Source organism: Oncorhynchus tshawytscha, linkage group LG02 (assembly GCF_018296145.1).
Source record: "Oncorhynchus tshawytscha isolate Ot180627B linkage group LG02, Otsh_v2.0, whole genome shotgun sequence".
In the NCBI taxonomy this organism is placed as follows: domain Eukaryota; kingdom Metazoa; phylum Chordata; class Actinopteri; order Salmoniformes; family Salmonidae; genus Oncorhynchus; species Oncorhynchus tshawytscha.
In genome coordinates this window covers 20,209,073-20,227,009 of record NC_056430.1, presented here as the reverse complement: position 1 = coordinate 20,227,009, position 17,937 = coordinate 20,209,073, and the positions used below count along the sequence as shown (strand labels likewise).

The following is a 17,937-nucleotide window of genomic DNA, read 5'->3' as shown; positions in this document are numbered from 1 at the left end:
AGATACCTTCACCCTTGGTTATTAGGACTCTTCCTTTTAAAGATAGTGGGGCAAAAATGTATTTAGTCAGCCACCAATTGTGCAAGTTCTCCCACTTAAAAAGATGAGAGAGGCCTGTAATTTTCATCATGACAGACAAAATGAGAAAAAAAAATCCAGAAAAACACATTGTAGGATTTTTAATTAATTTATTTGCAAATTATGGTGGAAAATAAGTATTTGGGCAACAACAAAAGTGTATCTCAATACTTTGTTATATACCTTTTGTTGGCAATGACAGAGGTCAAAAGTGTTCTGTAAGTCTTCACAAGGTTTTCACACACTGTTGCTGGTATTTTGGCCCATTCCTCCATGCAGATCTCCTCTAGAGCAGTGATGTTTTGGGGCTGTTGCTGGGCAACACAGACTTTCAACTCCCTCCAAAAAATTTCTATGGGGTTGAGATCTGGAGACTGGCTAGGCCACTCCAGGACCTTGAAATGCTTCTTACGAAGCCACTCCTTCGTTGCCTGGGCAGTGTGTTTGGGATCATTGTCATGCTGAAAGACCCAGCCACGTTTCATCTTCAATGCCCTTGCTGATGGAAGGAGATTTTCACTCAAAATCTCACGATACATGGCCCCATTCATTCTTTCCTTTACACGGATCAGTCGTCCTGGTCCCTTTGCAGAAAAACAGCCCCAAAGCATGATGTTTCCACCCCCATGCTTCACAGTAGGTATGGTGTTCTTTGGATGCAACTCAGCATTCTTTGTCCTCCAAACATGACGAGTTGAGTTTTTACCAAAAAGTTATATTTTGGTTTCATCTGACCATATGATATTCTCCCAATCTTCTTCTGGATCATCCAAATGCTCTCTAGCAAACTTCAGACGGGCCTGGACATGTACTGGCTTAAGCAGGGGGACACGTCTGGCACTGCAGGATTTGAGTCCCTGGCGGTGTAGTGTGTTACTGATGGTAGGCTTTGTTACTTTGGTCCCAGCTCTCTGCAGGTCATTCACTAGGTCCCCCCGTGTGGTTCTGGGATTTTTGCTCACCGTTCTTGTGATCATTTTGACCCCACGGGGTGAGACCTTGTGTGGAGCCCCAGATCGAGGGAGATTATCAGTGGTCTTGTATGTCTTCCAATTCCTAATAATTGCTCACACAGTTGATTTCTTCAAACCAAGCTGCTTACCTATTGCAGATTCAGTCTTCCCAGCCTGGTGCAGGTCTACAATTTTGTTTCTGGTGTCCTTTGACAGCTCTTTGGTCATGGCCATAGTGGAGTTTGGAGTGTGACTGTTTGAGGTTGTGGACAGGTGTCTTTTATACTGATAACAAGTTCAAACAGGTGCCATTAATACAGGTAACGAGTGGAGGACAGAGGAGCCTCTTAAAGAAAAAGTTACAGGTCTGTGTGAGCCAGAAATCTTGCTTGTTTGTAGGTGACCAAATACTTATTTTCCACCATAATTTACAAATAGATTCATTAAAAATCCTACAATGTGATTTTCTGGATTTTTTCCCCTCATTTTGTTTGTCATAGTTGAAGTGTACCTATGATGAAAATTACAGGCCTCTCATCTTTTTAAGTGGGAGAACTTGCACAATTGGTGGCTGACTAAATACTTTTTTGCCCCACTGTAAGTCCCTCTGTAGCCATTGATTTAGCTTCTTCTGGGGGTTTTTAATAAGAGGGTTCAAATTTAGTAAGCCTCTAGACTTCTGATCCTTTGTAATGGTAATGCCTAAATATGTAAGTTCTTATTTTACTGGAATACCATAATATGAAGGTGTCACAATCTTTGACAGCCATGAGTTCACATTTATTAATGTTAAGATATAGACCAGATGCTTTGGAAAAGGATTGTATCACATCGATCGATATGGGAATTTGGTTGGCGTCTTTTAGAAAAAGTGTAGCATCGTCAGCCAGCTGGCTTATAATCATTTCTTTACCAGCTATGGAAATACCTTGTACAGGACTATTATTTAAAGAATCTGTAAGAAGTTGGGTGATAGGACAACCTTGCCTAATTCCTCTCATTAACTCAAATCTAGGTTAGGTGTCATATTTCAATTTGATAGAGCTGTAGCCATTTGTATAGAGTCTTAATAGCCTGACAGAAAAAAATCCCCAAAGCCAAGTCTCTCAAGGGAGTGGTAGAGGAACTGATGCTCTACTGTGTCAAATGATTTATAAACCTCTAAAAAATAATATGAATCTATCCTCAGTTATTAGGTCTGAGTAGTCAAGTATACCTAATACTAGTCTGATATTTTTAGAAATATGTCTGTTCTTCATAAAGCCAGACTGTGTTCCATCAATGATTGCATCCAGGACTTCTTTAATTATGTTTGCAAGTAGTAAGGCTAATATCTTATAGTCATTATTAAGAAGACAAATTGGATGCCAGTTATTGATGAGCATGTAATGGCCGTTGTTGGTGGAAGAAGGTGAGGACCAAGGTGCAGCGTGGTATGTGTCCATATTTATTAAAATGAACACGGAAATAACAAAAATAACAAAGAGAAATGACCGAAAACAGTTCTGGCTGGTGCAGACACACAACAGAAAACAATCACCCATGAAACACAATAGAAAACAGGTTCCCTAAATATGGTTCTCAAACAGGGACAACGATTGACAGCTGCCTCTGATTGAGAACCATACCAGGCTAAACACAGAAATCGCAAATCATAGAAAAACTAACATAGAAAACCCACCCAACTCACGCCCTGACCATACTCAAACAAAGACATAACAAAATAACTAAGGTCAGAACGTGACAGAGCAGCACTTCTTTTTTAGGCTTAGGTATCAGTGGCGCAGTGGTTGGGTTGTGTATCGGAGGACGCATGACTTTCAACCTTCGTCTCTCCCGAGCCCGTACGAGATTTGTAGCGATGAGACAAGATAGTAGCTACTAAACAATTGGATACCACGAAATTGGGGAGAAAAAGGGGTAACATTTTAAAATTAAATTTAAAAAACATATCTGTGGATTCCTGTAAAAGTTGCTACAGTATTTAGCGATTAATTTTTGGTCATTTGTAAGAACACCCTAGATCTAATAAAGGCTCCTTCTGCTTTTAATCTATATATATTATCCAGTTTATTTTGTAACTCAATCAATTCCATCTTCTCCTCCCCCTTGAGAGGCCGGCTGGGGACCTCTGAGAAAGGTCTTAGAAAATATGGTAGTAATCTTGCTAAGGTATTTGGACACCTCAAATTTAAAGAGCTCCCAGTTCTTGCAATAAAATGTTTCTTCACAAGCTTTTTCCCAAAAGTGTGAAAGCAGATCTTGAACCTCAAATTTAACTATGTCATTATTTAATAATGAGCTACTTAGCTTCCAGTAGGATGCTCTACCAAGGTTAGTATCAGGGGTAAATATTTCGATATCAATGTAAATGGCCCTATGGTCTGTGAGGGGAGTAGTACAAATATTTGTATAATAAATGTATATCAATACATTTGGATATACACCAAAAATCTATTCTGGATTGTCTGGAACCTGTTTTGTTACTCCAAGTGAATGATCTGTCGGCCCAGAAACCTCTCTCTCCATATATCAATCAGAGATCAAGATCAAACTTTTCCATGAAAAGAATTAAACCCAAATTCTGATTGGTTGGCCTACCTGGGGGCCATCTATCAGTTGAATTATCTATAGTAATGTTAAAGTCCCCTCCTATCAATAATAATGAATTTGGAAATTTTGATAACCATTTTTTAAAATTAAACTAGGCAAGTCAGTTAAGAACATATACTTATTTACATTGACGGCCTAGGAACAGTGGGTTAACTGCCTTGTTCAGGGGCAGAACGACAGCTGTTTATCTTGTCAGCTCAGGGATTCGATCTAGGAACCTTTTGATTACTGACCCAATTCACTAGGCTACCTGCCGCACAATAAAGTATATGTTTCTCTATAGATTCAATCAACTCATCATTCTCATGTGAAGGAATGATTTTTAAATGAAATTTCCGGCCAAGGGTGGTCCAGTTAAAAAAAAAGATTTAAAAAAAGGAATGAATGAATGAATGAATGATTTTTTTAAATGGACCACCCTTGCCCGGAAATTCGTCACTCGTTCATCCCGCAATAATTGTGTTTTCAGCTACCGGTAGCTTGTGGGCGCTTTATTAGTGCTACTGTCAATTATGAGTGCATGTCTACGTACATTAAATATATAATTATTAATGTATTCCTACTGTATGATAGCTAGCAAATTAATTAGCTAACTTTAGTCTGCCTAGCTGGAACTTCTGTAGAAGGAAAATGTTTTACGATACGTGTTTGTGCCGTCATGTGCATTAGTAGCACAATTTAACTTATTTGATTTTACATTTATGTTGACTCCATATTGACGTTGAGGTTTACATTTTTGGCGGACTTTTCTTAACGGATGTACAATCGTTGAGAATTGAATTATGGGGAGCTTCAGGCCCCGGAGCGAACATAATTGTAGACTCGCAAATCTGACAAAAACGAGGGCTGAGGGGCTTATGTTGCAACATTCCCTTGCTTGGCTAATCATTTGGAATGCCCGCCAAGATGGCGACGGGGATTCCCCCAAGGTCATAAGGCGAGTGAGTGGAAGTGGGTGTGTCTTTAAAGTGTTTGAACGAAGTCCATGTGTGTTCTGTGCATATAAAACAAATATTGATTTGAGAAGCAAACTGTTTAGGAGTCTATTGGTTTAATTTACTAAAGCAACCACTGTGTAATAGTTTAAGTAAACTTAGACATTTTAATTTGCTGTTCCAATACTACAAATTGTTTTATATCGTGTTTCAAATTGTCTCACCCAAACATTTCTGATTGAACTTTTGGAAAGCCTTTTCACCTAGCAGCATATAAAATTGGCTTACTTTTTTCCAGAACAGGACAATGTCGTTACAACAGTGTAGTTTTGGTTATAAGTAACATTTGATTTGATATTGGGTCGGGTTCATTTAATTAATAAATGTATCTTCCTGCAAAATGACAGTAATAACAAGTGTACTGTAATGTTTTACTCATATACCAAAAGGAGGGACTTATTTTGATGACATTAAACAGAACGTTTGACATTAGGTGTTGCTGGCGTACGGGTCCGTGCAAGCAGCATCATTGACAAGCCAACTCCGTTGCTATGTTTTCTGAATTAATTTTACATTCCGCAATCAGCACATTATTAGCGATAGCTAGCTCGCCAGAAATCGATATTGCACGCGAAATGCAGAGCTGACAAATAACGAATTATCCAGTCAGTTATTTTTTTTAAACTCGTCAAATTGACAAAACGTCCTGTTTCGATATGGTAACTAGCTGGTCTGTACGTTAGCAAGCAAAGATAGCTACTTTAGCCTGTTCTGCCACAATGGTGACTGATATTCTCTGAAATATTTGATTTTTTTTTGTCGTGTCAGTGAATGACCGATTGCAATAGCGTATGTGGTTATCTGATACGTAAAATACCTAACTAACGTTTCCATGCGATGTAAAATCTGGCCGGCGTCAGCAACGCTGCTCTGCAATGTTTTCAGGCGTCAGCAACGCCTGGGCACAGGAAGATCTTTGCATAACGACAGTCTTAATTCATTATTTTGTAACCTTTAGCTAGCTAACATCGGTATGGCCTAACTAGGCAGCCTGTCATGCCAGTAGAACCCGTTTAACTTTTTACTCATTTTCTAACGTTAATCAGTCACCGCAAGTGATTTCAAATACGGATTGTTCAATTATTGAACTGGAATCAAACTAGTTAATTAATTCAATGTAAGGTTATATCCTATGTGCCCGCTCAGACTGTGGCGGAAGCTCTGTCTAAAAACGCAAGTACGCCTCGCAAGCGATACAGTTTTGGAAAAAATATGGAACGTAACTTTGATATCAGTGAAAAATAATTTTCTAAACACAAAAGGTTAAATAACTATAGACGTTATGGCTAGCGTTCCTACACGGCCATATTTCCATTTTACATCGCTTGTTTACAAAGTCGGCGACTACCTGTGCTAATTAGCTATCGGCATCTCTGAACACCTGTGTGTAACGGAAGGATGCCACAAACATGTTGTAACTGAAAAATTGTCAACTTTCAACTGTGTTAAGTAAGTGTATATTTTGCATTTCTGAAAGTGTGACATGAAAGTAGAGGGCTTTGCATCTAGAACCGTACCGCAGTTGAGAATCTATTCACGTTTAATTCCTTGGACTAATGGAGTAGACTTCTTTAGTATATTATTGGGCTCAATCAAGCATTATTATTAACAGTTGTCACGGCTAACTTAGTTCTGATCGTTTGCCTCGAGAGTCTAAATGTGCCCATATGTTACCTACCTCATTGGTCAGAAAGCGATATTTAGCTAACTCTGACCCAGAGGGGTATACTACAAAGCCGGTTCAATTAGTGAGATAGCCAGCTAACTTTGATAAACAACCAAACATAACTATTGCTTTTCAGATTATAAGGAACATAATTTGCGTATGTGTTTTGGGTTGTTGAGTCAATTAGACGATGCCCATTATAAACAACCACAAAAAAAAATAGTATTTTTTTTAAATGTACATTTAATCTATTTAACCAGGTAGGCCAGTTAAAAACAAGTTCTAATTTACAACAGCGACCTGGCCAAGCTATAAAGCAAAGCAGTGTGACAAACACCACCACAGAGTTACACATGGGATAAACAAAACGTACAGTCAATAACACAATAGAAAAATCTATACACAGTGTGTGCAAATGTAGTAAGATTAGGGAGGTGAGGCAATAAATAGGCCATAGTGGTGAAATAATTACAATGTAGCATTAACACTGGAGTGATAGATGTGCAAGTAGAGAACAATATGGGGATGAGGTAGTTGGGCTGTGTACAGGTGCACTGTTCAGTAAGCTGCTCTGACAGCTGATGCTTAAAGTTAGTGATTTTTGCAATTCGTTGGCAGCAGAGAACTGTAAGGAAAGGGGGCCAAAGCAGGAGTTGCCTTTGGGGATGACCAGTGAAATATAACTGCTGGAGCGTGTGCTACGGGTGGGTGTTGCTATGGTGACCAGTAAGCTGAGATAAGGTGTGGATTTGGCAACGAACAGGAAGCGAGGGCCAGCCAACAAGAGCATACAGGTCGCAGTGGTGGGTGGTATATGGGGCTTTGGTGACAAAACAGATGGCACTGTGATAGACTACATCTAATTTGCTGAGTAGTGTTGGAGGCTATTTTGTAAATGACATTGCCGAAGTCAAGGATCGGTAGGATAGTCAGTTTTACGAGGGTATGTTTGGCGGCATGAGTGAAGGAGGCTTTGTTGCGAAATAGGAAGCTGATTCTATATTTAATTTTGGATTGGAGATGCTTAATGTGAGCATGGAGGGAGAGTTTACAGTCTAGCCAGACACCTAGGTATTTATAGTTGTCCACATATTCTAAGTCAGAACCGTCCAGAGTAGTGATGCTAGTCGGGCGGGCAGGTGCCGGCAGCGATCGGTTGAAAAGCATGCATTTAGTTTTACTAGCATTTAAGAGCAGTTGGAGGCCAGGGAAGGAGTGTTGTATGGCATTGAAGCTTGTCTGGAGGTTTAACACAGTGTCAAAAGGGCCAGAAGTATACAGAATTATGTTGTCTGCATAGAGGTGGATCAGGGAATCACCAGCAGCAAGCGCAACATCATTGATTTCTACAGAGAAAAGAGTCGGCCTGAGAATTGAACCCTGTGGCACCCCCATAGAGACTGCCAGAGGTCCGGACAACAGGCCCTCCGATTTGACACACTGAATTCTATCGGAGAAGTAGTTGGTGAACCAGGCGAGGCAGTCATTTTAGAAGCCAAGGCCATTGAGTCTGCCGATAAGAATGTGGTGATTGAAAGAGTCAAAAGCCTTGGCCAGGTCGATGAAGACTGCTGCAGAGTACTGTTTTTTTTAATCAATGGCGGTTATGATATTGTTTAGGACCTTGAGCGTGGCTGAGGTGCTCACATGGCCAGCTCCTAAACTAGATTGCATAGGGGAGAATGTACGGTGGTTTTTGTAATGGTCTGTGATCTGTTTGTTAACTTGGCTTTTGAAGACTTTAGAAAGGCAGGGCAGAGTGGATAGAGGTATTTAACAGTTTGGTCCTAGAGTGTGTCCTCCGTTGAAGAAGGGGATGACCGCGGCAGCTTTCCAATCTTTAGAGATATCAGACGATACGAAAGAGAGTTTGAACAGGCTAGTAATAGGGGTTGCAACAATTGCGGTGGATTATTTTAGAAAGAGAGGGTCCAGATTGTCTAGCCCACCTGATTTATAGGGGTCCAGATTGTGCAGCTCTTTCAGAACATCAGCTATCTGGATTTGGGTGAAGGAGAAGCAAGGGGGGGGGGCTTGGGCAAGTTGCTGCGGGGGGTACAGAGTTGTTGGCCGGGGTAGAGGTAGCCAGGTGGAAAGCATGGCCAGCCGTAGAAAAATGCTTACAGAAATTCTCGATTATCTCCGATTTATCGGTGGTGACAGTGTTTCCTAGCCTCAGTGCAGTGGGAAGCTGGGAGGAGGTGCTCTTATTCTCCATGGACTTTACATTGTTCCAAAACTGTTTGGAATTTGTGCTACAGGATGCAAATTTCTGTTTGAAAAAGCTAGCCTTTGTTGTGTATATTGGTTGCATATCGCGGGGGCTATTTGATGCTAATGCAGTAGGCCACATATTTGGACAAGTTAGCTGGCAAACTCATTGATCCTCCACTAGCTGGAGAGGCATAATTGTTCACTTCTTACTGTGATGAGAGTATTGCCATATACAGTGCATTCAGACCCCTTGAAGTTGACTACATTTTATGTTACAGCCTTATTCTAAAATTGATTAAATTGTTTCCCCCCCTCAATCTATACACAATACCCCATAATGACAAGGCAAAAACAAGTTTAGAAATGTTAGCAAATGTAAATAATAACTTATAATTTTATACATAAGTATTCAGACTCTTTACTTTGACGTACCTTTGGCAGCAATTACAGATTAGCGTCTTCTTGAGTTTGACACAACAAACTTGGCACACCTGTATTGGGATTTTCTCCCAATTACTCTGTAGATCCTCAAGCTTGGTCAGGTTGGATGGGGAGCATTGCTGCACAGCTATTTTCAGTTCTCTCCAGAGTTGTTTGATTGGGTTCACGTCCGGGCTCTGGCTGGGCCACTCAAGGACATTCAGAGATTTGTCCCGAAGCCACTGCTACATTGTTTTGGCTGTGTGCTTAGGGTTGTTGTCCTGTTGGACATCTCACCTCTCTTCCCTCTCCTTTTTGAATCCAGGCTGCAACCGAACTCTGAGCCATGTCGTCACGCGTGTTGCTTCGGCAGCAGCTGATACGGGAACAAGCCCAGGAGCAAGAGAGACAGGAGGCCCAGGAGCAAGAGAGACAGGAGGCCCAGGAGCAGGCCTCTGTGGCTCAGCTCAGGGCAACTGACTCCACCCCTGCTATCGCTGTCACTCTGCCCCCAATAGCTGCTCGCCCTCTTTCCGCACAGGTGCCCGTGGAGGTTTTGAAGGTGAGGCTCCACTTTTAAAGGCTTCTCCAGAGGAACTACACTAGCATTGCTTGCTACACCATGAAATTGCTGCGTATTAGCTCCATACTAAGTTGTCATTCTCTGTTCGCTGTTTGACTGACATATTCTACATTTTCAATCTGATAGGTGCAGACCCACCTGGAGAATCCCACCAAGTTTCACATCCAGCAGTCTCAGAGGCAGCAGGTGAAGCAGCATCTCTCTGCCACCCTCTGCAATAAGTTGGCAATTCAGACCCTGGGTGTGTCTCCCCTGGCCCTGTCTAGCTCTGCCCCTGAGATGGATCCCAGCTCCATGGCTTTACACAACCTGGGATCCAACAAAGAGGAGGTATGTCCCATGTGGTTCAGTTGGTAGAGCTTTTGTGTTCGATTCCCACGGGGGAGCAGTATGAAAAATGTATGCACTCACTACTGTAAGTCACTCTGGATAAGTATGGCTGCTAAATGTCTAAAATGCAAATGTATGTAGTATGACTGAAGACCATTACACTGCAATACACCACTCATATTGGCTTGCAAGAAACATTATATAGCATATTACTTTCTCATGTGTTTTTGTTCTACCTTAAGTTATTTTTAGTGCTACATTGATATTGATTACTGCATTGTTGGGTTTGGAACTTGCAAGAAAGGCAAAGGGTGGCTACTTTGAAGAATCTCAAATATAAAATATATTTCAATTTTTTTAAACCCTGTTTTTATTTACTACATGATTCCATTTGTGTTATTTCATAGTTGTGATATCTTCAATACTATTCTACAATGTAGAAAATAGTTTTAAAAAATAAAGAAAAACCCTCCGAACCCTCAACTTTTGACTGGTACTGTATTTTCAATTAAAGTTTAGGCTAAATGTCTAGACTGCTGGTCACTTATTTCTTAATTACTTTTTTGTTTGTTCTGTTGGGACATGCTTGAGGTCTCACAACTAGGATGCATGCCTTTGTTATCTTGCCTTGTTGGCTTGGTGTCACAGTCTTCTGTTAAATACTACACTGGCAGCTTAATGATATCTGCACCTCTCTTACACACACGCCTTTGCTTTGAAATCATGCTTCATAAGGGCAAGATAATGACTTGATTTGTGTCAGTGTTCCTCCCCTATATGTTTCAAATAAATAATTGAATATATGTAAATTCAAGCTGGCCTTTAACGTTTCATATTTAAAAAAACATTTTTTTTTTTTAAATAAATAAATAAATATATATATATATATTTTTTTTTTTAAAATATGAAACGTTAAAGGCCAGCTTGAATTTAGTACATATATATTCTATATATATATATATATATATATATATATATATATATATATATATATAATTATTTTTTTAAATTTCAACTTTATTTAACCAGGTAGGCCAGTTGAGAACAAGTTCTCATTTACAACTGAGACCTGGCCAAGATAAAGCAAAGCAGTGCGACAGAAACAACAAAACAGAGTTACACATGGAATAAACAAGCGTACAGTCAATAACACAGTAGGAAAAAGATAGTCTATTTACAGTGTGTGCAAATGGCGTGAGGAGGTAAGGCAATAAATAGGCCATAGTAGCAAAGTAATTACAATTTAGCAGATTAACACCAGAGTGATAGATGAGCAGATGATGGTTTGTAAGTAGTGATACTGGTGTGCAAAAGAGCAGCAAAGTAAATAAAAACAATATGGGGATGAGGTAGGTAGATTGGGTGGGCTATTTACGGAGGGACAATGTACAGCACAGCGATCGGTTAGCTGCTCAGATAGTTGATGAGGGATGAGTTAGTGAGGGAAATGTAAGTCTCGGAAGTCTCTTTTATTGGGTGTTCTATGAAGCTGATAAGTTATTCTATGTATTGATTGGGGGTGTGTGTATCTTTCCAGATAGATGTATCTTTTCAGTGACGATTTCATGACATTAATTGAATTGGGGCTACAGCTGCCTAGTACAGTATGTGGAAATGTGTATTTATCAGTGTTTTTGTCCATTGCACTTGGGCTAATCCAATCATTCAGTGAAATGCAATTAACAACCAGCCTGTCATTCTTGGAATTATCTTGCTATATCTGTTGTCTTTGTTGATATTCTCAAACTGGAATTCGGTGGTGCTGTAGGAGTAAACATACACTTCTGGCACTTAACTAGGACTCATCAAGCCAGTGTTGTCTGGGTGGGGTAGCAACCAGGAGAGAGGAGAGTAGGACAAAGCATGCAGGGCATATCAGCGTGTGAAGTTGGAATGGTGGACAATGTAAAGAGGGTTCTGAAAATTCTGCAACTATTTTAACAGTCAAGTTGTTATAGGGAAAGGGATTGAAGAGATTGCGCCCGGCATCAGAAAATTAGGATTTTGGTTTTGCTTCAGGAGCATGGGGGGAAAAAAGCAAGAACATTGAGGTAAATCAATTGTGTTGTAAGGTAGCAAAATTGCATTGTTAAGGAGAATGGACATTAAGCCATTTCGCTCACATTTATCAGGATTTATAGCCTACCTCAACACTTATCAGATTTGTTTGTTTCTAATGCTTTTGGATAACTGTTAATCGAAGGTTCTACAAGGTTATTAGGTCTATATGAAATTGCGATGACTTGCTAGAAATTATGTTCTTTATAAGCCAACCAACCTGTGATATGGTAAGTTAGTATCCTTGAAGGTCAAATATAGTACAGTAATACAATATGGCCTAGCTTATACATGTTCTATTTCTACCAGGATAGTTCTTACAAGAGATGTTAGTACATAAACATGTTATTTTATTTTTATTAATTTTTTTAAATACAGGGAACAGTGCACAGTAAATGTTTCAGTAAAAGTGTCGGTTTTTGCCAGCCGGCTAATTTTCAACCGCAGTCCCTGGGCAGGTTATTAAAAGCAACTACAATAACAATACAGACAAACGATGAGCAGTGAGCACATGCAGAGCAACATAGGACAAGCAACACACAGCACGCAGACAGCAACATAACACATAAAGCAATAAAACAAAATACATAAAAGCAGCAAAGCGTTTCCACACCTCACAAGCTTTTTATTTTTTATTTTTTATTTCACCTTTATTTAACCAGGTAGGCTAGTTGAGAACAAGTTCTCATTTGCAACTGCGACCTGGCCAAGATAAAGCATAGCAGTGTGAACAGACAACACAGAGTTACACATGGAGTAAACAATTAACAAGTCAATAACACAGTAGGAAAAAAAAGGGGAGTCTATATACATTGTGTGCAAAAGGCATGAGGAGGTAGGCGAATAATTACAATTTTGCAGATTAACACTGGAGTGATAAATGATCAGATGGTCATGTACAGGTAGAGATATTGGTGTGCAAAAGAGCAGAAAAGTAAATAAATAAAAACAGTATGGGGATGAGGTAGGTGAAAATGGGTGGGCTATTTACCAATAGACTATGTACAGCTGCAGCGATCGGTTAGCTGCTCAGATAGCTGATGTTTGAAGTTGGTGAGGGAGATAAAAGTCTCCAACTTCAGCGATTTTTGCAATTCGTTCCAGTCACAGGCAGCAGAGTACTGGAACGAAAGGCGGCCAAATGAGGTGTTTGCTTTAGGGATGATCAGTGAGATACACCTGCTGGAGCGCGTGCTACGGATGGGTGTTGCCATCGTGACCAGTGAACTGAGATAAGGCGGAGCTTTACCTAGCATGGACTTGTAGATGACCTGGAGCCAGTGGGTCTGGCGACGAATATGTAACGAGGGCCAGCCGACTAGAGCATACAGGTCGCAGTGGTGGGTGGTATAAGGTGCTTTAGTGACAAAACGGATGGCACTGTGATAGACTGCATCCAGTTTGCTGAGTAGAGTGTTGGAAGCCATTTTGTAGATGACATCGCCGAAGTCGAGGATCGGTAGGATAGTCAGTTTTACTAGGGTAAGCTTGGCGGCGTGAGTGAAGGAGGCTTTGTTGCGAAATAGAAAGCCGATTTGATTTTCGATTGGAGATGTTTGATATGAGTCTGGAAGGAGAGTTACAGACAACATAAATATTTTTTTTAATTTGATTTATTGGGAAAATAGGGTGTTGAACTACCATTATCCTTTTGTTTTGACAGTTATGATACTTAAATTAGTATTCTGGTACACAAAGGATAATAAAATGTAAGACAATACAAAATATGAATTAATTAATTTTAGTTTAATTCGTTTCCTCAAGAAGCTCATCCAGGTTGTTAGTATTCAACATTGTTTGCTTTGATGTTAATGCAGGGGTTTCCCTGTTTTCTTACAGCTCCCCTGGAACCTCCTGGAAATTAACCATAGTCCTGGAATGGCAGCACCTACCCTCACTGTCAGCAACTCCTGCCCTGCGGATCTAACCAATATTAAAAGGGAATACTCTGGTATAGTCTTTTTCCTTTACTAGGCCCCTGATCCTTATTTTATATAACTCTGGAGATGAGCATGTTTGTTTGGAATATACACTTCTTATGTAATGTCCTACGTAACTTTCCATTTTATTGAGAGGGGAAGGTTCAATTGTAACTTGTGTAAATGGTAAGATAATTGGTTTTTAGATTGCACGGCAGCACCTCCAAAGTATATGTTATGTTTAAGATGCAGATAACAAAGCGCGGGTGAAAGAGAGACAGAAGAAAGACAACCATAACCTCAGTGAGTCAAAGCTTTTTACTCACTTCTGTATTGTTATTACCCCACTATGATGCTAGCCAACTCTTGTTCCTCTTGGAGTGGCAGTGAGTTTAATTTCTCAATCTCTTTGTCTGCATGGTTTCTCTTGACAGTTGAGAGGAAGCGGAGGTTTAACATCAATGACCGCATAACAGAGCTGGGGTCCATAATACCCAATTCAAGGGACTCGTGAGTTTGTCATTCTTTAATTCTTATTCAGGACATTTACTTTGGATGAATTAATCAGTTGTGCTATTGACACAAATTAATTCTAGGAAATCTCAATTACAGTTAATATTTTCGCCATGAAAAGCAATATTCAATTTGGAACAGATTTGATATTCCTCTTTAACAACCTTCTCTCATGGCTGTAGGGACATGCGCTGGAATAAGGGCACCATTCTGAAGGCCTCAGTGGACTACATCAGGAAGCTGCAGAAGGAGCAGCAGAGAGCCAAGGAGGTAGAGATGCGTCAGAAGAAGCTGGAACATGCTAACCACTGCTTGATGCTGCGCATCCAGGTCAGTTTTTGGAGAAAAAATTAAGAAATGCTATCATAAAATGTATTTAGTGATTGCTACTAATGTTCCCTTATTTCTGTTATTGTTATTTTGTGAAGGAGTTGGAAGTGCAGGCTCAGCTTCATGGACTTTCCAGCCCGATATCCTATGGTCTGAGTTCAGACCCCTCCTTCCTCCAGCAGCAGCACCTTCAGCAGGGAGGTCATATACTTGGGCCCAGAACTGGAGTGGCCTGCTCCCAAACCTTTCTCAGCCTGGGTGATGCAGCCATGGCACAACCCATCCCTACCTCCTTCCTCTCTCCACCCTCCTCTGACTCCCCTGTGGGTGTGACCATAGGCAGCCCCCTCGACCTGGGCAGTCTGCGCTTTGCCGAGCTGGATGACCCCTCCAATACTGGGCTGTTCCCAGGCGTGGGGTTGGGGGACATCGTCATGGATGAGGGGTGCACACGGTCCCCTGAGAGGGTGGACCCACTGTTTTTTGTGTCACCAGGTGCCTCAAAGACCAGCAGTTGTAGGAGCAGCTTCAGCATGGAGGAGGACTTGTAAAGGGTCTTATTAGGGTCAAGCTGATCGAGAGAGAAGGGATTTAGGGAATGAGAGGGCTAGGGAAGGAGGAGGAGCACAGGAAAATAAGAGCCCCCAGTTAAAACACTGCATATGGCACTGGACTCTGCTTTAAAACAAACAGCCAATCGTTTAACTAAACAGGACTTTGATCTGAATCATCCATCAGTACAAAATAAAGGACAATCCTTTCCTCTCTTACCAAGTTAATATCGGTCCCTGATCTTAGAAAAAGAAAACAAAAGCTTTCGGTACATGAATCAATAGTAATGCAATAATTTTCAAATAGAAAATAGTAAAATTAGTTTTTGGATATGGACTATGGACATCGATTTTTGTTCTGTTTCTTGCAAGCCTCAACTCAACCAAGAGTTCCTTGTAGAGAAATTAAAGAGGAAATAGTGGTGGTTTAGTCAAGTACATTATTGGTCCTTATAGAGCGTATACTTTGTGCACTTTGCAACTTTTTTGAGAGCAATGAGGTTCTTGTATCTATTTAGTGAAACTGGCATGAACTACATAACGGGTGTGCTATTGAATTGAGATAGTTTTTAACTGACTTGAATCAGGATTTGTTAGCTTAAAGTCTATGTCTATTTTTACACATCTCAGAAGGTTTGTCTAACAGAAAATGTACCAAAGTAGTATTTGTTAAATATATGGCACATAGTGTTTGTGAAATAAAAAAACAAACATATTTGATGACCTGTAAAAACAAAAAAAATCTAGATTTACTGTATCTTACATTTACTTTCAAAACATGTTGTTGTGACATTTCCTGTTGTCTATGCATTTACTTTTAACGCTTTTGTCTGTTGAATGGTTGTACAGCTGGTCAGTAACTCAACTAACAATGACCAAGAGGAGAGCAGTAAAACAAAAGCTACTGCAGCTAGTTAGCCAAAGCAGGTCACCTTTCACAGAATGGTAATATATTTAAGTCATTATATGGGTGTGTTTATATATTGTTATATAGTAAATGGACATATAGCTTTAACGTATGTTAATCTCTGAAACACTGCATGCTACATGTGTGTTTGTGTTGCAAAAACATGTACTGGGTTGTGTGCAGTAATCTATTTCTGAGATGGTCATTTGTGATGATATGATAATGTTGAATAAGATTTATATAGCTGGTTTCCAAGGCCAAGTCACATAGACTTGGCCTCTAACTCTTTTTTTAAATTTATTTTTTATTTTTTTACCTTTATTTAACTAGGCAAGTCAGTTAAGAACAAATTCTTATTTTCAATGACGGCCTAGGAACAGTGGGTTAACTGCCTGTTCAGATTTGAACTTGAACCTTTAAGTTACTAGTCCAACGCTCTAACCACTAGGCTACCCTGCCGCTACTTCCACTACTTTTTCCTTAGTCCTCTAATCTGAAAATGTGTATGGTCATGGGACTGTTTAACACTCCCCATGTTTTTCCCAGAGACTGAAATCTGTATATGGTTATTATCACTCCTCTAGCCTTCATACTCTTTCTTTAATTTGTATTGACAAGCTTTTCAAAGAAAAGTACATTCATTACCTGTATATGTTTAGGAATCTGTTTCCATGTCTGTTTTATCTACTGCCATTGATGCTTCCCAGATGCTTGTCATTCTTGAAACAATTGTGCCTTTCCTCCATGTCAAGGAAGATCCCTGCAGTGTACTCTCCTAACACAGGCTTTTTTTTATGGAGATGAAAATGTTTGAGACAAACAATGCAATATCTGTCTGATTATCTGTTTCTAATGCAAGTTGTAGTGTTTGTTTTGTGTCAATTAATCCCTTAAAAGATGGGTTGCCAACTGGCGATTTGATACATACAATTTCATTTTTTCATTCATTGTCTGTGACTTGAATGTAGCTGTGGTTTGATATGAGATCCTATAATTTGAATCATTTAGAAAAAATATATATTTTTGTTCTGATTTTCAGTTATGGTTCTGCTTTTACTGGAATGCAAACCTCTAACAGCCTTAAAGGGAATATATTGTTGTTGGACACTTTTTATATTTGAATGTGTATTGAATTACTAGCTTTTTCTATGCTCAGATAAGTAACCTGTCTAAATCTACACTATTATGTGGTGTGTTTTTTTTTTTTTAACTAAATAAAAATCAAGAAAAAACATTTGCCTATGTTGAATGCTTTTCACTGCAGTGATGCAATTACAGTTTCATGCTTGGTCTATTTAATCACGGTATTTCACAATGGAAAAAGGGTTTTCAGAGTGCATTGTGTCTCTATGGTTGGGCTTCATTGTTCCAAATATGCTTTTCTTGCATACCCTCTGCTTTCTCAGACTGGCCCTTGGATTTGGAACGTATTCAATGGGTAAAAGCAATATGGTAGTGTTGTGGCTCCTCCTAGCTTTGCAGGAGCTTTGTACGGAATTTTCGCAGATTGCATGACAGTGCTAGGAGGCTTAAAGCTTTATTTTCCCCCAACTACTGTAATAAAATTAAGGTGGAGTGTACAGTGTAATCACCTAAAAATATACATATTCAATACATGAGTGCAATTGTCCAGAGAGAGTGTTTCTGTTGATTCATTTGAATGACTTAATGGCTTTTATTCCATTATAAATCATTTTTTCTTGAATATCAGGGATAGCAACACAAATGTTCTGTAAATGTAAACTTCTGAATATCAAACCATACTGTAAATGTGCCCTATCCTGCCAATAGTTTACATTAGCAGAAT

At 39.7% G+C, this 17,937-nt stretch overlaps 1 protein-coding gene across 1 annotated transcript; it reads left to right on the top strand.

The window, feature by feature from the left end:
• The first annotated feature begins 4,965 nt into the window (after positions 1–4,965).
• Positions 4,966–17,350, top strand: LOC112219989 (transcription factor E3-like). The gene is made up of 8 exons (XM_024381503.2): positions 4,966–6,088; positions 9,265–9,501; positions 9,649–9,852; positions 13,750–13,861; positions 14,076–14,132; positions 14,264–14,339; positions 14,525–14,672; positions 14,771–17,350. The coding sequence occupies exons 2-8, from the start codon at positions 9,286–9,288 to the stop codon at positions 15,221–15,223; spliced, it is 1,266 nt and encodes a 421-aa protein (XP_024237271.1). The 5' UTR covers positions 4,966–6,088; positions 9,265–9,285; the 3' UTR covers positions 15,224–17,350.
• Positions 17,351–17,937: the final 587 nt, after the last annotated feature.